This window comes from Bactrocera neohumeralis, chromosome 4, assembly GCF_024586455.1.
Source record: "Bactrocera neohumeralis isolate Rockhampton chromosome 4, APGP_CSIRO_Bneo_wtdbg2-racon-allhic-juicebox.fasta_v2, whole genome shotgun sequence".
NCBI classification, from domain to species: domain Eukaryota; kingdom Metazoa; phylum Arthropoda; class Insecta; order Diptera; family Tephritidae; genus Bactrocera; species Bactrocera neohumeralis.
The window spans coordinates 2,823,810-2,848,842 of NC_065921.1; the positions used below are offsets into that span (position 1 = coordinate 2,823,810).

General features: G+C 35.5%; 6 protein-coding genes across 9 annotated transcripts in view; 3 read left to right on the plus strand and 3 right to left on the minus strand.

Annotated features, from left to right (window-relative positions):
* Positions 1 to 6,221, minus strand: part of LOC126756665 (serine/threonine-protein kinase N) — a 69,308-nt gene extending 63,087 nt beyond the window's left edge. Inside the window, exons 1-2 of the mRNA XM_050469893.1 lie at positions 5,955 to 6,221; positions 4,635 to 4,790 (exon numbers count right to left, since the gene is read on the minus strand). Of these exons, the coding sequence (XP_050325850.1) occupies positions 4,635 to 4,655 (21 nt within the window). The 5' untranslated portion in view covers positions 4,656 to 4,790; positions 5,955 to 6,221. The remainder of the gene's footprint in view (positions 1 to 4,634; positions 4,791 to 5,954) is intronic.
* Positions 6,222 to 6,685: 464 nt separating this feature from the next.
* Positions 6,686 to 7,919, minus strand: LOC126756625 (SAP30-binding protein). The gene is made up of 3 exons (XM_050469828.1): positions 7,729 to 7,919; positions 6,939 to 7,660; positions 6,686 to 6,877 (listed from the first exon to the last, which is right to left on the minus strand). Exons 1-3 carry the CDS (start codon positions 7,831 to 7,833, stop codon positions 6,748 to 6,750), a joined length of 957 nt encoding a protein of 318 aa, XP_050325785.1. The 5' UTR covers positions 7,834 to 7,919; the 3' UTR covers positions 6,686 to 6,747.
* Positions 7,920 to 8,128: 209 nt separating this feature from the next.
* Positions 8,129 to 10,557, plus strand: LOC126756623 (conserved oligomeric Golgi complex subunit 6). Its single transcript, XM_050469826.1, has 6 exons — positions 8,129 to 8,243; positions 8,311 to 8,424; positions 8,486 to 9,117; positions 9,187 to 9,407; positions 9,467 to 9,627; positions 9,691 to 10,557. Exons 2-6 carry the CDS (start codon positions 8,335 to 8,337, stop codon positions 10,471 to 10,473), a joined length of 1,887 nt encoding a protein of 628 aa, XP_050325783.1. The 5' UTR covers positions 8,129 to 8,243; positions 8,311 to 8,334; the 3' UTR covers positions 10,474 to 10,557.
* Positions 10,558 to 10,648: 91 nt separating this feature from the next.
* LOC126756621 (uncharacterized) overlaps positions 10,649 to 25,033 on the plus strand; it is a 53,388-nt gene continuing 39,003 nt past the window's right edge. For 3 of the 4 annotated variants that reach the window (XM_050469819.1, XM_050469822.1, XM_050469821.1), the window contains exon 1: positions 10,649 to 11,130. The gene's annotated coding sequence lies outside the window, so the exon portion shown is untranslated. Of the gene's footprint in view, positions 11,131 to 22,869; positions 24,837 to 25,033 lie in introns of those variants that run through there. The other variant, XM_050469820.1, reaches the window with a different exon arrangement.
* Positions 11,491 to 14,684, minus strand: LOC126756622 (mitotic spindle assembly checkpoint protein MAD1). Its single transcript, XM_050469825.1, has 9 exons — positions 14,335 to 14,684; positions 14,145 to 14,275; positions 13,730 to 14,077; positions 13,476 to 13,670; positions 13,032 to 13,421; positions 12,805 to 12,961; positions 12,351 to 12,748; positions 12,034 to 12,287; positions 11,491 to 11,964 (listed from the first exon to the last, which is right to left on the minus strand). Exons 1-9 carry the CDS (start codon positions 14,456 to 14,458, stop codon positions 11,754 to 11,756), a joined length of 2,208 nt encoding a protein of 735 aa, XP_050325782.1. The 5' UTR covers positions 14,459 to 14,684; the 3' UTR covers positions 11,491 to 11,753.
* LOC126756624 (adenylyltransferase and sulfurtransferase MOCS3-2) lies at positions 15,053 to 16,650 on the plus strand. Its single transcript, XM_050469827.1, has one exon. It carries the CDS (start codon positions 15,162 to 15,164, stop codon positions 16,524 to 16,526), a length of 1,365 nt encoding a protein of 454 aa, XP_050325784.1. The 5' UTR covers positions 15,053 to 15,161; the 3' UTR covers positions 16,527 to 16,650.

Below are 25,033 nucleotides of genomic sequence, written 5' to 3' on the forward strand. Positions count from 1 at the left end.
CTCATCGAATTTCGCTGTTCATTAAAAGGTTTTGACCAGTATTTTATATAAATCTCTTAGAAGATTGATAGCGACCTAAAGACATTAAAATATGTATTTTTGAAATTCATATTGCGCCTGAATGCATGCTTTAAAACTTTTTAGATTGGTTTGTGAACAAAGTACATAAGAGAGAAATCCAAAGTTAGGAACAATAGTCATTAGACCTGCACAACATTCAAGGCTTTTTTTCTAACTGAATAAGTTGGATTATTATAATGATATCTACGACGGTCCAAATAATAATGTGGATATGCGATTATCTAGTGGCAATGACCAATGCAGCAAGCAAGCAATCGAACGGTAACAAACAACACAAACCGATAAAGTCAACATATGTTGAATGAAGAAATTATGCGCCAACAGCAATGGGAGCAAAGTGGCAACACAGAAAAAATCGGCGTGAATTGGATGAAAGCGGTGCAATTGCATTATGTTTTGTTGCATTTGTAGCAATCAAACCGTTGCAACGCGAATCGCTGCAACGGCAAATGCAATTGCAACAATAACAACGACAACACATTTCCGCGGTCAATAACTTGACTGCTGCTCAGCAAAACCGCGGGAAACACACACTAGCTCATACATATACAAATGTATGTTATATACAAGCATAAGTCATTTTAAAAGCTTATTCGTGCAGTTGTGTGTGTGGATGTAGATATGTTGGCATCTTTCGATTAGCAAGTATTCGCATTCGGTATTTGGTGTGAGGAAATTTCGTTCCGTGCAACGGAGAGTTTGAACTCTTCGCATTCGTTAAAGTCAATATTCGCTCGTCGAGCCTTCAATGGAATGGCTAAAAGTCATCAACACCAGTGCTTTTGAGACAGATGTGTGCAGGCGCCTCTTTAAAGCTGAAGCACAAAGAGCATCTGCAGCTAATTGCTTGGCGCGTCGCGTTGCAACTTGCTGCCTACAATTGCGAATAGTTGCGGTGATTAGGCCGCCCCTGCTGGCGCTGTCATCACCATTTTCCCTGCCGCAGCCGGCACTGTTGATGCTCTTGTTTTTTTCCGGCCTTGCCGTGACTGCGCTTTGATTCTGCCTCTGCCAAGCAAGTGCAAAAAACGAAGCAACAGCTGAGGATTCAAGCTGATCACTTGCAGCTTCCAACGGTGCTTTTTGCGGCAATTTTGTGTTGCACGTTGTCGAAACCACACAGTACAGATATAGATACCCGATTACATATATAATTAGAGAGGACAACACAGGTGGGAAGGAAATCACAAACACTGAAAAATTCACACTGGTTCTGGTTATATATGTATTTAGTTGATCTGAATTTTAATATGATTTTTCAAATTGTTATTCTATATTATTAAAAAAGTATATATAGTTCAATAATTCCAATCTAGCAATAAAACTATTTAACCACCTGATCAAATATAACCCGGACTGACAAAATACTATAAAATTACATTTTCTGTATTTTAATGGAAACCTCCTGCTTTTAAGCCAACTCAGCATGCCAATGTCGGTTTCTCACATAAGGAGAGTTGCGATGACTTTCAGACCTTCACTGAATGCCTTGTGCTACTCAAATACTTGCATAGGCGATAAAGTAGACTCTCTAAAACAACACGGACAAACGTTTCGCGTCATAAACAAAAACTAAATGACGTATTGAGGTCCAACAAAAAAGGTTGTATTAACCTATTTTTGTCGATTCTTTTTACACACGAAGTTTAACTGAACCAGTTTGAGTCAAATTTGTTCAGATGGACATACTTTCGGGGCGAACGCTTTTGTGACACAGAGTTAACACAATAAGTGGTTAAGTGGTGCTATAGCAACTATTTATAGGAATTTTTCATTGCACCTGCTGTGTGTATGCATGTATGAATGTTAATCAGTTCAAAGCAATTTGTTGAAAATGTAACAACTTAAAGCTTAATTCATAACTAGGAACCGCTGCAATGAAATTCGTCACGAAATTCAAAATTAAACCGAAGTCAAAAATTTCTTAACCAAACTGTTAAAGTGAATTTGTAAAAAGTAAAAAAAAGAGACAACAACAATTAGTCACCCTGTATTATATTGCGGCACAATGAAATAGCAAGTTGCAACTTGTTGCTGCTTGTCAACGACCAACATTTATGACTTCGTCCCAATTTCCAATGTTGCAAGAACCCGCATTTGCATGTAATGAGACCGGATTACTGAGGATGTACCCCGCAACCGTATGTGCTAAATATTTTTATACATTACAGTTTGAATACGAGTACATAGTATGAAACCTGTAACCATAGCAGCGGAAAGACTTCGCCATAATCCAAATATGGATGAGTATACACTTATTTATGTACATATACATACATATACCTACATTCGCACAAATGTGGGTATTTACCAAAACCTGATCTAATTGACTGAAACCGCTTCAGTTCGTTTTTTTTTCCTTTAGCATGTCGCTAAATAAGAAGTACTGGAGATATACTCATGCGTAGAGGGTATACAAACGCCCCTGTGATCATGACAACTGGATCTACTGATTTGCAAAATCCAATCACATACTTATACACACACGTACATTTTGGAAGCCGAAATCATTAAACGAGGTAAACCAGCCGGCCAGTAACAATCGCACCGCGGCAGGCATTGACCGCTGAAAGAATATCGGTTTTGATCAGACCTCAGTGGAGTGAAGTGAAACATGTAAAACAAAATTCAATGAGTAAAATAAAAACAACCATGGAAAAACAAAAACTTAAAAAATCTCTTGTCGCGGCTAAAGTGCTCAGCATGCAAACAAAAAAGGAAGAACAAGCAGCAGCTCTCTTACTCAGCAGCAACAATCGGCCAACCTACTCTCGGTCATTATCATTCTTGATAAAAAATTAAAAACTGGTTTTAATAATCGCTAAATTGAAATTGTGGAGGATTTTTACGGAATTCTGCGAAATTTTTCAAAAACTTTCATTGACTGCGTTGCTTTCGCGTGTTGGCGAATGTTATCAAGTAATCACAGGGATAAAACGATTTGAATTTGATTGTAAGTGTATATGTATGTATATAGTACATATGTACATACATCTGATGAGCAAATGAAATGAGCTTAACATATTGGCTGTTGACCTAAAGGAATTGAAAATATTTAATCGACTAACTTCTTTTTTATATAATACAAATTAGAAATCCAAAGCAGACAATTACTGACAAATTTTGAAGCTGCGAAATTCTCATAGCAGACTATCAAACAATAATATTTTTTATTTATAAGATTTATATTTATTGATATCCGTTTATTAAAAGATTAGGAAGCAATTTAAAAACGTGTATCAATATGAAATTTTAAAGAACCCTTGCCTTGAAAGTTAATTCAACGAATTAGGAATTTTATCCGGCCTGGGTTTGTCAACTCAACAATATTTCATGGTGGTTTTAAATTGCTAATCCAAGAGCAAAAACAAAATATTTACAATCAGCATTTTCCTACGCTATTTGAATAAAATTGATATAAACGAATTTTTAAAGTTAATTGCAAAAATTTCAATTCGCTATAAAAATACGCACACAACTCATATATTTTCGAGTATGTTTCCATATTTCAATATGAATTCTATAATTATCTTGTTTTGTTTGTGATTTGTTTAAAATTAATGTATATCAGAGTAAATATTTACACTTTCCTTATAAAACAAGGGAAATTTTAGGTTTTGAAATGCCACATATTAAGGGCTTCAGAAGCTTCAAAAAATTGAATTTTTTTTGCTTAAATCTCTTTAAAAATAATCTAAGAATATGTCACCAAAGTTATAAATGGGAATTTGAAATTTTTTCGAAGCTAGAAGGGAAATAGTGACCTAGCGTCTAGCAGATATATGAGCGCTCGGGCAGAAAGCGATTACTTTGACGAGCGTTTTCTCGGTTATTCATTTTTACGATTTTTCTTAATTGGCGGGCAGGATAGAAAAAAACTAAACGTCCCATGAAATTTGGGCAAAGTTGATTATATTAGGCAATAAATTATCTTCTATTTAAACTAAAAAAGATTAAGAAAAGTCAAGTTTGAACATATTTTTTAACAACATAAAGTAAAATTTTTTTGGTCAAAAAAACTTTTTTTAATTTTTAAAATTTTACCCTATTTTTTGGAATTTTTTTAGTTTACCTAAAGGATAAATTATTAAAAAATTTGAATCTCTTTGAATTTTTTGTTTCCGATAGAAATTGCGACCTGCATCCTGCCCGCCATTCGACAAATGCACATGCGAGATGCATCGGGCAATTGCTTCCCAAAGCAGAATATCAAAGATTTGTTATCCAAAAAATTATTTCTTTCCCTCCCAAAAAAATCGATTTTTTGAAGCCTCTAAAGCAGGCTCCCCCCTTAAGAACAAAGGTGCAAAAACGCTAATAAGCAATATACGTATGCGTACATATGTAAGTACATACATACATACATATGTATGGATGTATACATCGTAATCGGTAAGACGGCAAAGAAAATCAACATAACCCGGTCCGTATCTGATAGGGTTGGTATTATGGATGGAGAAACAAAACTGTTGATAGTGTCTGTGTTATCTTTACAAATTAAATATGTAAGGAAATTAAGTAAATAACTTAACTCTCTTTATTCACTTTCTTACCTGATAATATGAATCCGCCATGATATCAATCGACTTCGAATGATGTGAAAACGTTGCTTAGTGGATTATCTGTATTATTTGCTTTCTTTCTTTTTTAAGTGTTGAAATTTGCTACAACTTGCAACACTAAAGCAATGAGAACACTGTTTATATAAACTGCGAAACAAAAGATTAAGTAAGATTAATAAACTGTTATGCACTTTCAGATATCAAAATTATTAATTTTACGGACACCGAAAACTTATTCAATTCGTTAATTATTTATTAATAGCTGTCAATATTTATAATTTATTTAACGTTCATGATTATGATATTTTAGGGTTAAGACAAAATAGTAAGCGATTGCGGAATTTCACAATCATTAAATTTTCATTTAAAACACATTGACTAGTTTATACGTTTCTTTCACAGGTCCGGTAAGAAGCTGAAATTAAAACAAAATATTTTTTCAAATTATTATATTTCAATTTGAAATTACAAAATATGCATGTTTATATAAAAAAAAAAAAATAGTTTAAGATTTGTTTTATTCATTTTAATTTAACAGCATACTAACATATAGTCTTCGTCAAGGTATCTAGTGATACAACTGCAAATGCGAGTTTCGGTAATTGATGCAAATTGCATTTGACTGAGGTTTTAATTGAAATGATGAAATATGCTATGCGATGGCAATAAAGACCATTGCAATAAGAGATGAAGCATGTATGTTCAATGGCCAATGGGATAAGCGTTTAAGTAATATATACATATACATATATAAATGTTTCCATATATATGTATACAACATTGGATATCCAATGCACGACTTTATTAAGAAATTGAAAAAACAAATAGCTAAATAGAAAACTTTGGTGCAATTGTAAAAAGTGCATGTAACGGTAAATTCATTTGTAATTATTTTTATTATTAATACTCAAGATTTAATTTCTACCAAATATACTACTCTAAACATTTGTTAAAATCGAAGCAACACGATGTAAACATCTTACACATTTTATTTTTGTTTATTATCTATGTACATATGTTTATTGGCAGGTATTGAAAGCATGTGCAATTTAGAATTACCTTTTGAACACTGTTATAACAAGACACCTGCAGTGTGTGGTTTTCACAAGTTATAAACTTCGCACCAAAAAATAGATATTGAATTGAATGCATAAATGGTACATTTAAGTTATTGCAAGTTTCACACAATTTTAATGACCATACATTCATCCAGGCTTCGTGCAGTACTGACAGTAAATGTATCCCTATTTTAGATGCAAATTACAGCCTATAAATTTATAGACTACCAGAATATTAAATTTTTTATTTTACTTGCACACCCCAGCCTCCTTTCAAAACCCGTAATGGCAAATTCTTTTCACTTTGCAATTATTTCACCTCACATTTGTATCCGAACTTTTTTTACGATTGTATTTGATAAATGCAATTTGTTTAGTTGAAACAAACTACAAAGCACGAGCAACCGTGTAAAATTGTATAAAATTAAACGCGAAAACTTTACTAAATCCAATCAAAAATAATAAATTTTAAATAGAAAAGAAAATATTAAGCAAAGCAGCTCAACAACCGACAACCAAATTATTCTCGCTTTGTTTCGCCGCAAACGAAGGCATGCAGTGCTGCCAACAAACTAATTATCTCATTGTTACCACTTTTTTCAAATTGGAAATCATGTCAGCTGCAATTATGTGATAAATTCATTATTTGATTAAACAAATAATTATGCTGGACACCTGAAATATATCGTTTTCCTTAAAAATCTTAATTGCGTTATCAATAAGGTTATGAAGAATGACCTATATAAGAGGATTTGTAGTGTTTTATAAACAGGAAATAATTAATAATTTAATGAAGTAATGGCAGCCTCCTTTCAATGCAGCGAATTGAAGAGGTGCTTATTTTATATTAACCCTGAGTTGTAAAGTAGAAAAAGATTTATTTAAATAAATAATTTAATTGTTTCAAAATACAAATAACAAATGACTTTTATCCAGAAATTGTCCCTTTCCGTAGTAAAAATTCGCAAAATAAGTTTAGAAATATTTTAAAAAGTTTAAGATTTATAAAGTTTTATTTACTGAATATTAATTTTTATTATTTTATTTTAAACTGCGGGTTTCTTCGGTAGAGAACCAAAAGCCGATATTACCGTACCTTTGGTTCCGGTAACTGTGGTGGTTAGTGTTGGCGGAATAGGTTTAACGGATGCTGCTGGTTGATCCCACTTTGATTTTCTAAAAATCAATTAATCATGTCATTAACATAATTGCGGCTAATTTCTGATAATATATTTACCGTCTCTTAGCTTCTTCTTCGACTTTACGAGCTAACGCCGTCGCTTGTTCTATTTTATCTGTGTCCTTACGTTCCTTTTGTCGTTTGAGCATTCCATTTTTTTGAATACGAGCCAATTCCTCATAGTAACTTTCTGGACCCCATTGTAATGGATCATAAATTTCAGGTGGATAATTGGTGCCAAACTCATTTATGTCGCAATATTGTATCAGTTTTTCATATATGCTCGGATTACGAAATTCCTTGCGCCCCTGTATAACGCGATTCATGTCCATATTGGTTGTTTCCATCTTGTCATATAAATGCTTTATTTTATCAACTAATTCAACTGAAGGCTTTCCTTTGGGCTCTGGAGGTAATGAAAACCCATAGTGGGCATATTTACTCATTTTGTCAACTTTTTTTGGTGATTTTGTGTCATTGGCCAAATCATTATTTTCGTCAACTTCCATTTGTACACTGTTTGTGGTATCTCTTGATGTTTGTGCATTACTATGCGAGCTAGTTTCATCGTTTTCACCTTCTTCTTCTGAGGGATTACTTGATTCTGATGATGTACTTTCCTCTTCATCATCATCATCCGATATTACTGTGTCATCCTGATAACTAACTAATCGCCGCACCGACTTCTTGCGTTTTCTGCGTTTATTTTCTTTCTGATTAGGCAACTTTTCTATTATTATTTTTTCTTCCTTTGGACTGGGTTGTTTTGGAATAATAACCTATAAGATGTGAAAAATTACGAAAAAAATATACACAAATTTTATATTGAGCGAGTTTCGCGGTTTACCTGAGATGCTTGCGAATTTGATGAATCTGGGCTTTCTTCCTCCACTTCACCCTCATTTTCAGAATCTGTGTACTGTGCAGTTAGGCTTTGTAAAGCTTTGCTCATTTTTAACTTTTAATGAAATTAAAATTAAATTATATTACTGATATTATAGGTTGAAAAAGTTTGTTTTCTAACGAAGCTGTCAAAAAATCAGCTGTCGCGCCTTGTTCTGAACAACCCCTTTAGTCTCACTGAACAACACTCTTTATGACGTTTTTATACGGAGCAAGAAAATGTTTAAATTTAAGAAAACAACTTCACAGTGAAAAGTATAGTTCAATCTGTTTACGTAAATTTTTTGAGTAACTCCTAAATCATATGTCGATAATAATAATTAAATCATAATATTCATGTGTATACATATTTTCTGGGTACTAAATTATATTTAGGGTGAGATATGTCGTATCAGAATATGTTTGAATGTGTGTATGTACACAATTAAAAGTCAACATCAGTAACAGCTGTTATAAGAGGTATCCGTGGAAAACTTTATTGACGTTGCATTTCTTAACTAAATATTTTTCTTCTTAATTTTTCAAGGAAAATAAAATTATATCGTGAATAATGATTACCTCTACTGAAGATGCCCAAAATGAGGATAGAATACAAAAACGTGTAAATAAAATACTTGAAACAAGGTTGGAAACCGATAAGGTAAATAAATTAGCATTTGCTATCTTCGCAAAAAATTATATGTATAAATTTTCATCAACAGGATACATTGGATGCTTTGTGTAATCTCTCTAATTTCTTCGTTGAAAACACTTTACAAAATAGGCGAAATCTTCGCAGTGAAATCGAGCGTCGCACTGTTGGCATAAATGAGAGTTTTCTCCAAGCTTTTCGGGAAGTAAAAAATACCCTTGACACAGTATGCGAAGACTTAGACGCTATGGCTAAATCAGTACAGACTATGAAATGCAATTTGGAATCTTCTAAAGCGTTAACACATGACTTGATTAGTCAAACTAATTCGTTGCAAACTGAACGTGAACATCTACAAGTGGACCAACAAATAGCAGAAGCTTTTCTTGCGCGCTTCCAACTAACTGTGCCAGAACATCAAATCTTATATGGCACCACAAAAGATGCACAAATCGTTCCTGAATTTTTCACTGTCCTCAATCGCGTACAAAGCATTCACGCCGATTGCCGCGTACTAATGCAATGTGGCTATCAAACAGCTGCTTTAGAAATTATGGAAGAGATGACATTACATCAAGAGGGCGCCTTTGAACGATTATATCGATGGACACAGAATCACTGCCGAAACTTGGAAAATAATGAAATCGGCTCTTTGGTCGTTGAGGCTATGAGCAGACTTCAAGATCGACCAGTTCTTTTCAAGTATACATATATAGTAGAAATTTTTAAAGAGGTAATAATACTAAAATTATACTTATTTTTTGCCTTCAGATATGTAGTTGATGAATACGCTATTGTTCGACGGGCCGTACTGGTTCGGCTATTTATCGAAGCTTTGACCGAAGGTGGCGCAAACGGCAATCTAAAGCCTATTGAATTACATGCCCATGATCCAAAACGTTATATAGGCGACATGTTTGCCTGGTTGCATCAGGCGATACCGAACGAGAAAGAAAATTTATCGCTGCTCCTAAAAAAGTGTGATAAAAATGGTAGTGACAATCGTGCAATAACCTGTATAAAATGAAATGATTTTTCCCATTAACTGCAGATTTATCGGAACAAACGCAGACCGCACTAGCCTACATAGCCGATGGTGTATGCCACCCCTTAAAGGTGCGTGTAGAAACAATACTGACATCAGAAAAGGACACCATTGTTTTGTTTGCGATTTCCAACCTGCTACGATTTTACCAGCAAATTATCAAACAGGTTAATTCCATGACACATATTTTTTTTCGTTTTTAGTATTACCATTTTTTAACGTTCGTTTAGGTCGTTAAAGGTGGAACACTCGAACAAACGCTAATTGATTTGCAAAAGTCTAGTGAAGAGATATATTTGAATTCGCTCTCCAATCAAGTTCGTAGCATCTTACAAAGACCAGCTAGCGCCAGCTTGGGCATTGAACCACCGCAGCGAGATTTGATACCACCAATGAGTGTGGGCCGGCTACTAAATATGCTCAAAGAAATACTATCGGTAGCAACCATGGTGGACGGTCGGCAAACTGATATTACTAAGATTGTATCCTGCGTGATCGATCCTTTGTTGCAATCCGTGCAAGAGTCTGCGTCACACTTACCCACAATCGACATGGCTGTATACCTATTAAATTGTCTCTATCACATGCAAAGTTCGCTCGCAGTTTATGAATACATGGACGAGCGTGTAGAGCGCCTGCAGGCACAATCTGATGCTCAAATTGACACACTAATTTCGGAACAAGCATCATCCCTGGTAGCGAATTTAAATCTGGGGCCCATCTACACCATACTACAGAATAACCAAACTAAGATTGAGGCAAATCTTTTGAAAATATTCATGAACAAAATGGATGCTTTTTTGGAAATGCCAGAGATGCTGCTTCTGCCGCAAGTGCAGTTGCTAATGTCCAGTGCGCATCGCAATACAGTACGCAAGCGAGCTTTCAATGTAATCGTTGCCATATACAAGCAAATCTACGATCGCGTTCATGATCCAGCCAATGGGTTTGAGAACCCAGATGCTGTTTTTAGTAAAACTCCCGATCAGGTTGGTAAGATATTGGCTGTTTAGTGTATTTCTAGAGTACCGCTTAATTATTAAATATATTTATCGCTTAAACAATATTAATATAAAAAACTAGGTAATACTTTTGAATTCAGAGTTTTACTGAATACAACGGCTTAATCTTCCTGTGTTTATTTTGACATTGCAGTTATTCAAAGTAAATTACTAGCTCATATATGTACGTGCAGCCATGCAAGAGTATAAACATACAAATGTAGATTAGTTATACTCATTCATATATAAAAACAAGTACGTATGTAAATCGTTTGTAATTGGCACACGCCTTCATGTCGGTCGCCTAAGATTGAGTCAACTCAATTTCTTTTATTGTCGCTTTGTTATTGTGATTTTCCTTTGAGCTAGTGGGGACAACAATGGCGCAAATAAGAATCGAATGACGAAACTAAGGCGAATGCAAAAGTGCTGCCGAAATAAAGAGGCTGTGTGTGACCGTCCCTTAACTATTAGTATAATTGTTACTTTGTTAGCCGCCGCCGGTCCATAACGTGCTCGATAAAATTCTTCGCATTCGCGACACGTTCTTATCATTGCAGAAAAGAAGATAAACATTAAGCTAGAAGAATTTGTGTTGTTTTTCCGCTCCTCAAAAATGTATAATAAGAGACTGATTGCGCAAACCTAATTGAATTTTAATGATCTTGTGTAAGTAAAAAACATGCAGTGTCTAAGCAAACAATGTTTTTTTTAAGAATTCTTTATATTTGAAGTATGTACACACAGCTTCTTATTTTTTGACTGCTGATGACGTGCAAATATCTATTTTTAAACAGTTTTTTTTTTATATGTTAACTGAAATGTTGTTTTGCGCGATAAAAAGAGGAAGTGTGATTTTTGATTGTTTATAGGCGCCCCAAGTGAAATTCAGAATGTTGTGTGCTTGCCTAGGAAATTATTTAAACCTCTCGAGTCAGTTCGCGCTGTGTTTGTGTGTTGAAGTTCACTAATAGTTGAAGCAAAAACAGTAAAGTTAGACTATCTTACGGAGATAAACCACCTTAATGATTCGTTTTGAGAACCAAATATCACGTTTGCACACAAGCATCTAGCTTTGCTTTAGCCAAACAAATTATTATTAAATACACGTAAGATGCATTACATAGCAAAAATAAATTGCCGAAAAATAATTATATATATAAATGTCTGTACGTATGTATGTAAATTATATTGGATTATTGATGTTTGACGCCTTGTAACTTGGGCTCCTCCGTGTGAAATGTTGCGCGAGTTGATAACATTGTTTTGATGGCAGTTCAATGGCAAGCGCATTACGACATGGTTATGGTGGATCGTTGGAATAGTTCGAGCGTTAAAGCACTCAAAAATGCCGGTAAGGATTTATTTCCCACTAATTGGCTCTCTATGAATGGTTTTAGGGTAATTGAATAGGGAGTCTCGAGCATGTCTAAAGCATTATTCGATTCATTCAAGCGGAAGTTGAGATAATCATCAGGGCTTTCTGCATACATACTCGATAGCCTGAATTGAAAAAAAAATATATAAAATAAATCAGAATCAAACATAAAGTTTCACATTAAAGTCACTCACTTGTAGTTTGTGTTTAGTCCTAATCTGTCAACTCGATAGCCAAAGAGTAAATAACAGACTTCCCGAAATTCCATACTTGCAGACTTGTAGCACTCCTTCATCTTCTTCATTTTAGAATTGGTAGCTTCAAGTTCGGCGCGCAATTGATTCATTTCTTTGATATTAATGGTCATGTTTGTTGTCTCATTCATACGCGCCTGTGTGACTTCATTGTCTTCCTCTAATTTTTTATTACGCCGCTTTAAGCGTTCGATCTGAATTTTATTTGTAAGTATTAATCTAAGAGTAGATAATAATGAAAAGCTATTTTTATTTACCTCTGCCTGTAACTTTTCAATTAAATTATTGGAGTTTTCGTATGCCTCGGCAGCGGGGTTTTGTGCCAAGTGCACCACTTTGAATTTGCCTACATTGAAGTCACCTTTCAAGCAACGATGTTCCAGTTCTAATTCCAATTCCTCTTTACGGCGTCGCAAACGCTCATTTTCTAATCTCATCGTATCCAATTCTTTCTTTATATGTTCATAGGTTTCAGTGCTGATGACATTTTCAATAGACTGATCGGCAACGGGTAGTTGTTTTGCGTTGGTCAACTCTTTTTCCAAATTACTGCACATGTCTTTGTAGCCTACCAAAGTCTTTTCTAGCATATCTAATCTTGAGCGCAATTGTACATCACCATTACCACTATCTACTGCATGATTGGCGTTGGAGACTGGAAAATTTTAATACATTTAATTTTGTATTTGGTATATGGAATATGGTTCTTACATGTGAGATCCTTTTCGAAATTTTCCAGCAGTTGTTTGTAACAATCACGTTCTTTAGAAACCAAAAACAGTTTGCGCTGTATGCGTTCCTTGAAATTTTTATGCCTTTTCAGCGCCACGTTGAGTTCTTCTATGTTCTTAACATATATTTCACATTTCTAAAAGTATACAATTCGTTGAGATAGTAGATCTTTAGAATGGGAAGTTATAAAACCACGCCTTATGTACCTGTTTATAATCCAACAAATCAGATTTAATGGACTTGGTTTCAGATTGCGTGTTTCGTTTTTCGCTTATCATTATTATGTCGTTTTGTAGTAACTGCTCAATTCGTGATCGCAGAGCCATCGGGCTGACCAACATGTTAGGCAGACAATGGTCCTGTGCAACTTTGATCCAGTCTTTGAGTTCTTGTTCCATATGTGAGAGTTTTACTTGGAGAGCCACGGCTTCATTGCGGCCACCCTCCTCACGTGCTAAACGACTCTTTAAATCATGCACTTGCTCCTCTAATAACAGTTTGTTACCAAGCAATTCCTGTAGATTTTTGTTATTTGTGCGTAAACGTTCCAGTTCTTTATCCATGTCTGGTATGCTCAGTAAACGGGTTTGTGATTTCTAACGTAAAAAAATGTTAATAATAATTTGAAATTAACATTTTGTTATTATTACCTTTGTTATTTCTTTCCAATCTTCATAAGACGCTATTTGGTACTCCAGTTCTTTAATACGTGAGTTGGCCACTTCCAATTCTTGCTGTTCTTTTTCATGTTCGATTTTGAGTGTTTCGTAAGACGATGAATGTTGTTTGTACTCGTTGAGTACGCTTTTTAAATTCGTCATTTCATCGGTTAATAATTGCAACTCCTAAAAATAAATATTTTTTTTTTGTTATTTTGGTTGAATATGGTAAGTATAATATTTACCATTTCTAGTTTATCTGTATGTCGGCGGTATTCGCTTAATTCATTCTCCATGCTATTTTGCATTTGCCGTGAGTGATCTTCAATTTCTAATTTATCTCGTTGAAGTTTATGCAATTCTTCCTCATATCGATGTTTTAGCTGTGTTAGTTCTCGCTGAGTTCGCAAAAGCTCTTGTTTGGCGCCTTGTTCACGTTTGCGCACAACTTGCAAGTGCTTCTCGACGTCCTGAACTTTATTAGCAGAGAAGTCACACTGTTTCTTCAACTCTGTTACTTTACTCTCATAAAGCGTTTCTACTTCGGCCCTCAGTTTGTGTTGCCGCTCAATTTCTGTCTTTAACTTAGAAATCTATTGAAAATTTAAATAAAATAATTCGAATTATAAAGAACTTATAAAAGGCGGTAAACATTCTTACTCGCGACTTGGCTTCAATTAGATCAGCTTTAATTCTACGTGTTTCCCAAGGGCTTGGTGGAATGCTGCTTACAGAGGCATTGCTATCGTCACAACTGATATTGGAGTTTTCGTGGCGTCGTTTCTTGGGTACTGTAATGAACTCTTTTATAAATATATCTCAAAAATTTAAAGTATATAGTTTTACTCACAAGTACCAGAATCATTAAAGGAATCAGTTAGATATTCGAAACTAAGTTTTTTTGGCGCTGAATGGGTTATACTATCATTGAATTTTTCCATTATTTTATCAAAATTTGACTTAAGGTTCTCCATTTTGGCAACTGCGGCTTAATTCACGCTATCCGCAGAAGTTTTTTTTTAGTATATAGCACACTTTTACGATCAGTTGTATTTATGTTTTGTATAAATTGAAAAAGTATGTGAACGTATTTTATTATTCTTTGATTCTTGAAAACTATCGCAATAAATTGAACAAAACACCAAAACTATTCACAAATTTTAGACAAGCCGCTTTACTCTTTTGCTTTTGTTAAATGTCTATTCGTTTGTGTAGTAAAATGACGTTTCTTTTATGTTGACATTTGTGTTTGCTGTTTTGACATATGTCCAGAGAACGTATATACGTTCTCTGTTAGGAATACACAGAGAACGTAAATTTGAAATTTTCTGCTTACAAATTTTATGTAGCTTGAACCATTAAGGTTAATTTAAAGCAATTTTGACTTTATTTCTTTAATATCATAGTCAAATAATAAAACCTAAAGTTCAATATTAAATTGCCAAAAGTAATTTTACGAAAAAGTTTCTGTAACTTCAAGAAAAAGAAAATATGGCAGCATTATTGCTCTAGCAGAGAACGTATGTACATATGTATATCATAATTTACGTTCTCTGATATCATTTATTATATTTACGTTTTCTGAGTTAACAAATCATTTTGTTCGGTTTGCCTAATAAATAGTAAAGTTTTGGTCATGTGCTTGTGAAAATTTTTAAATAATACTTATAATATAAAATGGCAGCTGATTCGGAGAATGCTGCAAAGGAATTAGCAAACTTAAGTGAGGAGATTCGGAGTCTCCGTCTAAAATTGGCAGACAAAACACGCCAACTTGAAGATTTGCAGGCCGCCCAACGTGCAGATGCGGCAGATAATGTGGCAAGCGATGAATCGGCTGATAGTATTTTCACACCTAGAATTAACGACTTAACTAATGATGAAATAGAGCGTTACAGCCGCCAACTGATACTCCCTGGTTTTGGCGTTACTGCACAAACAACGCTGATAAACTCGTCATTTCTTATTGTAGGAATGGGCGGACTAGGCTGTCCAGCTGCGCAGTACCTCATTGCTGCGGGAAGTGGTCGCTTGGGCTTAGTTGATTACGATACAGTTGATCGGACCAATTTGCATAGACAAACTTTACACACAGAGCGTACAATTGGTTTACCGAAAGTAGAATCAGCTAAACGTGCTTTGGAGCAAATTAATCCCAATTGCCAAATAGATTTGCACAAACTTATGTTGGACAGCAGAGTCGCGCTAGATATTATTAAGCAGTATGATGTGATTTTGGATTGTACAGATAATGTTGTAACACGCTACTTGCTAAACGATGCATGCGTACTTTTAAATAAGCCCCTGGTGTCAGGCAGTGCTTTGCAATTCGATGGCCAGTTAACTGTTTACCATTATGGAGATACATGCCCCTGCTACAGATGTCTCTTTCCAGTGCCACCTCCTCCACATGCCGTAACAAACTGCGGAGACGGTGGTGTAATGGGTGCTATTACTGGAGTAATTGGTTCTATGCAGGCGTTAGAAGCAATTAAAGTTGCCACTGGTGTGGGTGAAACATTTGCCGGAAAACTACTGATTTTCGATGGTATGAATGGTATATTTAGAAATATAAAGTTACGTGGCAGAAGTAAAGATTGCAAGGTATGCTCAGAGAATCCAATGATTACCCAACTAATCGACTATGAACAGTTCTGCAGCATGCACGCTTCTGACGATGATCAACCGCTTCAACTGATTCCATCACAAGAACGTATAGATGTGTTTCAGTATATCGATATGCGATCGCAACCTCATCTTCTAATTGACGTGAGACCACAAAACGAGTTTGAGATCTGTCGTTTGCCATCGTCTGTTAATGTGCCTCTAAAGGAAATATTAAACAATAAATTTATAGAACGATTTGCTAATGAATTAGCTGACGAAAAGTTGCCGATAGTTGTGCTTTGCCGAAGAGGAAACGACTCTCAAATAGCCGTTCAACACATGTGCAACAAGTTTCCATCTCATGCGATACGTGATCTTATTGGTGGCCTTTACGCTTGGCATTACAAAGTGGATAAAGACTTTCCAATATATTAATACTATTATTAAGCATATTGTACATGTATACTATTCTTGTTATTTTTACATCTTTAAACATAAAATGGTGGCGTGAATGTTTGAGATATTATAATAAATATTTGTTGTCATGGAAAAATAAAAACATATAAATATGTACATTATTTTGCACAAAAAGTCAATAATAAAAGAACACTTAGTTTTTGCCCCCCTATATATGTATGTACCTCTGTTGGCTTTTGTATAAATGTTGTGAGTCGCATTACATTTAGCGATGCCTAATAGAGAAGCAAAGACCAAAATAAATGCTCTCTATGATACTATACATGTATATACATATGTATGTATACATATATAATATACACATATGTATACATACATATAGCTCTCCTGTGGATGTAAGCGTAAACTTCCTTTTATTACAGCGAAAGTTGAGACTACATAGTTGCATAATATCAATTTTAGGAAATCCCCATTAAGTCATTCTGCAGTGTTAGCTTATTACCATTAGTTGGCAATTCTCAATTCCATAAACTATGAGTAGTTGTTAATGAAGTTACTCAAACAATTTGCGTGCTAATAAGTCCTGAACATAAACAAATGCTTTTGGGGGCAGCAAATTATCAACTTACAAACACAGTGGATTATGAGTGGGAATACGCTTAAGTTGAGTGATTTAGTTTGCTTTTGTAAGCACATGCGAATGTGTGTGGTGCGATTATGAATTTTGTTGACTTGCAGAAACTAATCGTAATTTCCCAGCAACCATTCTAACGGTATTTTTATTGTTTAACTTAGGTTTTCTTCTCTTATTGTAGCTTACTTAAGCAGAATACTCCATTTTTTTGGAATAAAGTGAATCGCCTTGGATCACCGTTTGGCACAAAATCAAAACAATACCAAAAAATGTGCCTTTGTTTACATTTTCGTATGTTCCTTCATTTCCATTACTCATCATACGTACATAAGTATATGAATGTATATTGAATGTAGATGTATATGTGTGAACGTACTTGCCAGGACTATTGCCGTTCAATCAACCACGTCTCAACTTCATTATGTTTTTGGCAAGACAAGTGAATTATTCTCGCAGTCAACTAGTGGAAGTTTCATTTAAGCAATTAACAGTTTTAGTGAAAAGTTCCTTGGTCTTAAGCGCAGAGATTTAATTCTTCAAATGAAATCCGTTAGCATTGTGCTGATAAGTGGCTATAAAAAACAACAATAGAACAGAGCTTAAACTGAGAATATTTATCGTACATAGGTATATGTATATTGGTTTTGAAATTGTAAGTTAATTTATTTTTAACAAAAGTTTATTTTCAAAACAAAAAAAAAAAACAAAAAAAGAACAATAATTACAACATTTATTCTGCTGTTTTGAACACTTTAATGAAATTATAATTGAATACAGCCCACTTTCAACATAATTATATTTTTTTTAAATCAATTTAGGCTCGGATGTAATCTCTTATCCAGATTATATTTATTTATATTATTATTCGTTGTCTTTATACCGAATATGCTAGTTAGTAGGTAGATATACTTCTATAAATTTGTGTGAGAGTATTTCGCTTATAAGAACATGATACGACACTAAAAATAAAATATTCATCCAGAAATTTAATTTCTATGACTTGGGGATATAAAACAGGATATCTTAATGAAAGTTAGCTGAATTTCCACACACACGCTGTTTTTTTTTTTGTAATCTAATTTTTTTTGTGATGAAAAAATCTAATTTTTTTGAAAATAAGGTAAAATTTATAAATTATATAAGAAACACTAAAAGGGGCTTAATATAGGGCTTGCTACCCAAACCAGGCGCCTGTAACGATTCATTATTAGGTTCCAATTTGAACTTAAGTAAATGTTAAAATTATAGGAAAATATTTTTTGTATGATCGCTTTCCAACCACACAACTTCCATTTGCATTTGACACTATCTTCAGAGCCAAACAGTTTTGAATATATACATATGTATATGTATGTATGTACATAGTTGATACTTGATATATGTATACCGAAAGAAAACATCGTCATCTGGTGTTTAGGTCGTCATATCGTATGAGTCACCTGAGCTGTTCTATTTCGTTCCTCATACGCCTGGTTGCACCATTGAACAGTGTGTTTTAAGTTTGCCATAATAATAACATGCAGAAAAAAAAATCGGAAACCGTAGAAAATATATACATACTATATGATCAAGTTAACGTCTGTCAGTCTGTCTCTATATGCTCGAACTAGGCTCTCAGTTTTTAAGATATTGATCTGAAATTTTGCACACGTCTTTTACTCTATAAGAAGCTGCTCATTTGTCGGAACCGTAGATATCGGATAGCTGTAGCATATAGCTGCCATACAAACTAAACGATCGGAATTAAGCCCTTGTATGGAAAACTTTTTCATTTAACGAAATATCTTTACCAAATTTGGCATGGAAAGATATACAAGACAATAATACAATCTCCAAAGAAATTTTCCGGATCGAACACTATAGCAGCTGGCACGGTTTATTGTTTAAGGCTGTAATCTCCGACGAGATTTTTCAGAACGGACCATTGTGGCATACAAACTAACCAATTAATATGAAGTTCTTTTATGGAATCTTTTCTATATTAGGAAGATATTATAGCTTCGGTTCTTTTCTTGTTTTTAATAACGGAGATCACAAAAGAAGAAACCTCAAGCCACAAATTGCACGTCTTCCACGGACTGCATGAGGACCACGAGCACAGAGTGCAAAAATCAGCATCTAAATGCGTGCTTACCTTGGATTTTCTCATTTAATATAGGTAAATATACATAGATATTTACGAGGGACATGTCTGCAAACCATTTTTGCATACATAGAGCGAGCATCTCATACCAGCACACTTACATTTGTCAAACTATGCATAAGGCAAGTAGTGTGCGATGTGCGCCTTAAAAGAGTTTCAAGCAATAAAAAATGAAATGGTAGAATATTGGGCAAGCAGATCAAACGTGAAAGCGGATGTGTTTGCTCATAGCCCAGAAAAAGTAGCAACAATGGCACCAAGCGCCTGGAGCCTAGCATGTACATACGTGCATGTGTGGCAAGTGTATATTATGACCAGCTGCTGACTGAAGACGACGTTATTGTTATTGTCACTGTTGTGACAGTGTCTGCTGTTGCTGCTGCTATCGCCATGCAAGAGCTCCCACAAGCACACACACACACTCGCACGGGGGCTCGCACATACAGCAATGTGTTAAAAGTGTTGTTGTTCCGCCGCCAACACTATCCGCACACACACAAACACATCAACACTTATGTGTGTATATACAGTTGCAAATATATACTAAAAACTTATTGTCAGTGCTTGGCAATAAACTTGCAACTTGTAGCTGCCTCTGGCCATCGCATTGCTAATCGGGCCCACAGTGGTGCGTGGCATGAATCTGGCTTGTTGCCGAGTCTCTGCGTATTCACCGCCTGCGATTTTGTAACGACACATTTCGGACATTTTCACGCCATTCGGCTCGGTTGCCGTGAGTTACCAGCACCAGCCTCGACAGTTAAGTAGCGTCTGTAATAGATCATTGGCATAGCCTGAGCAGCTGTAACGGTATTTACTGTCACCTGTCTGGCGTACACCAACTAACATACGTAAGTATGTATAGACATTTGTATATGCTCGGGCTGGCATACGAAATATAGTCAAAACAAACAATATACGCGGGCACAACAACAACCGAACCGCCGAACCTTTCGCTTTCACTTCAAGAGCGCGAGGTGAATAAAAAGTTTACAGCGGAGTTAACTTCTTGACTTACATTGTACTCTCTTACTCTCTCGGTCTCCCAGGCTTGCCTGCGGGTTCAATATAATTGATTTTTTATTTATGAACAGATATGCATATAAATGTAACTTAACCTAGCAAAGTCGCGTTGAGCTTCAACTGGGCTGTTACTTATAAAATATAGTCGAAAAAGTCGTTTCGTGTTTCTAATCAAACTTCAATTTATTTTTTTTTAATTTATAATGAACTTTAAAAAAAAAATATGTACCATTTTGGTTGACCACTTTTTGCTATTTTCCCGCTAGAGCCATTATTCCATCAGTGTAAAACTTTTCTGGTTTCTCGGCGAAAAACTGCGACAAGTAATTTTCACAGGCTTCTCTTGAAGCCAACTTTACTCCATTAAGGGTGTTCTGCATTGACGAAACAAATGGTATTCCGTTCGTGCAAGGTGAGGGCTATATGGTAGATGCATCAAAACTTCCCAGCCAAGCTCTCCCAGTTTTTGCCGAGTCATCAAAGATGTGTGTGTGGTCTAGCGTTGTCCTGATGGAAGACGAAGCCATTTCTGTAGATCAGTTCTGATCGTTTTTTCGATTGCTTATATCAATCTCATCAGTAGCTCAGGCTGCAGCAGCCCAAAGTGGATAATTCCTTTCCAATCCCACCAAACACTCACCATAACCTTTCGAGGCGTCAATCCTGGCTTTGCGACCATTTGTTGAGCTTCACCACACTTGCCCCATGATCTTTTTCGCACATTATTGTCGTATTTGATCCACTCTTCGGCTCCTATTACCATTTGCTTCAGAAATGGGTCGATTTCATTTCGTTTCAGCAAAAAAATCACAGATGTTAATTCGGTCCATTAAATTTTTCACAGACAATTCATGTGGTACCCAAACATCGAGCTTCTTTTTGTAGCCAGCCTTTTTTAAATGGTCCAAAACGGTTAAGTATTAAGTTCCTGGTCCAGGTCAATCCTTTCTATAATTTCATCGACTTTTTCAGCGATAGGTCGACCAGAGCAAGGTGCATCTTTTACATCAAAATTTTGAGAACGGAAGCGAGCGAACCACTGTTGTGCTAGATGAACTGATAAGCATCGTCTCCATAAACTACACAAATTTCATTGGGGGCTTGCCTGGCATTCTTCCCTTTTTTATACAAAAAAAATATAGGGAATTTCTTCATTATTTTCACTCATTTTTGAACCGCTGTTACTTTTTTTCAACTTCTCCGAATTTATTTATTTTTTTGGTTAAATGAAGCTTAAAATCTTACCTTTCTAACATATGGTATGACACAATGCGAATGGTGGCACTGGAGATATACGACTGCAACGACATCTACTGACAAAATACGAAAAAACTTTTTCGACTACCCAATATACATATATCTAAAAATTTAAAAGCCTTCTTTATCTTAAGGGGGGGAGTCTACTTTAAAAGCTTCAAAAAACGATTTTTTTTGCTTAAATCTCTTTAAAAATAATCTAAGAATATCTCCAAAAAGTTATAGATGAGAATTCGAAATATTTTCGAAGCTAGACGGGAAATAGTGACCAAGCGTCTAGCAGATATATGAGCGCTCGGGCAGAAAGCGAAAACTTTGACGCGCGTTTTTTCGGTCTTTGATTTTTACGATTTTTCTTAATTGGCGGGCAGGATAGAAAAAAACTAAACTTCGTATGAAATTGGGGCAAAGTTTATTATATTTGGCATCAAATTATCTTATATTTAAACTAAAAAAGATTAAGAAAAGTCAAGTTTGAACATATTTTTTAACAACATAAAGTAAAATTTTTTTGGTCAAATTTTTTTTTTTTAATTTTTAAAATTTTACACTATTTTTTGGAATTTTTTTAGTTTACCTAAAGGATAAATTATTAAAAAATATGAATCTCTTTGAATTTTTTGTTTCCGACAGTAATTGCGACCTGCATCCTGCCCGCCGTCCGACAAATGCACATGCTAGATGCTTCGGGCGATTGCTTCCCAAAGGCAGAATATCAAAGATTTCGTATCGAAAAAATTTTTGTATGATGTTTAAATATAAAACTATAAACCCTAGAAATTTCGCTTTAATCAATTAGTTCTTTCCCTCCCAAAAAACTTTTCAAAGAAATCGAATTTTTTAAGCCTCTAAGGCAGGCTCCCCCCTTAATTGAAGTATGTAGACACCGCTTAATCGGTATTAGCCGAAAAGAAGTAGTTTGTGTAATGCTTTGTAATAGAATGTGTTGAATTGAAGTGAAGTGGGATGTCGAAATGATAAAACTCAATTTTAATATGATCCAAAACCTCATGAAATTACATTAGTTCTTAACCAGGAAGTTTTCCTACCAACTCATGATTCTTGTGCATACACACCTATAAGCACACGCCGGTCATGTAAGAGAGCACACGGAGAGAATGGAAATAGCTAAGAGCCATCAGCTGTGTAGAAATTCACCACAGCAATGTTAAACGCGGGTGATGAAAGCAACTGATAGCAGCAGCTTGCAGGACAAATGAGCAACGATTGTTCTATCCAGGCAACTGTAAATGGTAAAAACTACAACGACAACGTAAAATCAGTTGCAGTGCGTAGGCGGTTGTCGTAGATGTCGTAGCCAAACACGTGCACGGCTCGTTCGCGTCTTAAAGCAGCATCTATAGCTGTAGCTTTTTGCTTTTGCTGAAAAAGAAACCCTTTTATTGAATCTTTTTGCTGTGGTAGTATTACTACGAATACTATAAATACTACCGTTACTATTAGAACGTAAAAATAACAGTTGTAATTAGCGTGTAGCAAAAACGTAATGGAAACACAACTGCAACACAGTTTCGAGTCGCTGATGAGCTACGCTAATTCCAATTGAAGTTAATAACTTCAGCATGTCTCTATTATATGAGGGCTTTGCGAAGGGTGTGAAACACATACTACTGGGAGTGTGCGTGCGTGCGTATGTGTGTTGAATCATGGCAGCAGATTTGGAAAGTTTTGAACTAGTGCCAGGGCTCACGGAATTGGCGGCAATGCTTGTGGAACGTCAAGTGGAACGAAATAAAAAGGAACCTTTTTTAAATAATTAATTTCTAAACGTAAATTTCAAAACTGTTTGGCATTAGTTTCCGTTCGAAACTAACACGCACTGGAAGGCAATTAATGTGCGAGACTGAATATTGAATAGTGAAACGACAGTGAATGTTTTGTGGATTTTGCAAGTGAAATAAATTGGATGTGAGTTTCGACAAGCAGCTTGGAGCATATAAAATAAAAAAGTCAATTTATATTAAAAACAAAACTTTAAATAAAACAAGTTTAATATAAATAAGTAAAAAGTAGCTGAGTTGTAACGACGACAATAATTTATGATAATAATTAAAATATTTATAAGCTATTTATAATTGTAACAACATATAAACACATATACATATATATATATATGTTTGCATGCAGCTGAGAAATTAATTTTGAGATATCAGTATGTATTAATTGAAAGAAATTCCAAGAAATTTGGACCGCAAATTAAACAAACGCTGCGACCAAATTAAAAGTATATTTCCATACATCTCGGAAAAGGGCGCAGGAAAGCGTCTGCGTGCGTATGATTACACGAAAAGTAAGCAAAACCTTTCGAGCTAAAAATACCACACTTTGTGTATGGAAAAGCAAACAAGCAGCCAACATCAACCGAACTTGTAAAAAGAAATATAAAAACGGAAACACACAGAGAAGCATAAATCATAAAAGGGGAACGATCAAATAATTGTAAAAAGTAATTAACGATTTTCAAGTAAAAATAATGTTGGTTCTGTGCTTTAGCATGGCTGCCACAGGTGTATAAGTATTTTGTGTTCCGAAGACTTTAAAAAAAAAATTTTAATTGATAAAGAAATAACTTTGAACCGAAGTAAACTTTGGCAGCATTTGCAGGAGTGCTAGTATTTGTCTTCATATTTATGTGTTTAAGTAATAAAAATTGGCATCCTCCCTCAAACGAAAACGCCCGGCAGGATAACACGCACCGGCGCGCACACACAGTGAAACAAACAAAAGCCCATGCAAATAGAAGTCCAGATAGCCTGCTGAAATTCCATGCCAGCAATCAGCGCCAGCGTGACACACAGCCAAACTGACAACAACTGTATATGAAGTATCCCAGCACGGGCCTTAATACCCAGTACACGCGCGGTGCCGGCATAAATACTTAAAGCCTCAACGACACGCACACGCAGCGACATTGTGGCAGCATCAGCGTTAAAATTGTGCAAAACGAATACCTTCACAGTGTGAACCTGTCGCGCTTTGCGATAGTGTGCGCACCCAGCCACACTCACAAACAGTCACGCAGAGGCACACGCCGTTAGGACTAACAGCAACTGACAACAGACAATCGACAACCGCCAACAACGACCCTCAGTAGCTGCAGCAACCGACAGAACAGCCGCAGCAGCAGCTCCAGCGCCACTAATAGCATTAGAAGCCGAAGATAGGAACGAAGAAAAGGCGAACGACGGCCACTGCAAAGGGGCAGCAACAGGAGTCGCACTGACGGTGCCGATATAAAACACGAACACATGTACGTATGTATGTATATATACATGTATGCGTGTATGCATATATGTGTGTCTATCAAATAGATGCTTTTGCTGTTCTAAACTTTCTAACTGCTCATATACAAGTTGAGGGGAGTGTGGGTGAGTGCATGTAGGCCCCTCACCTTGAGCGTGGGCTGGAGGCCTAACTGCTGGCACAATCCCATTTGTAGCAGAACGT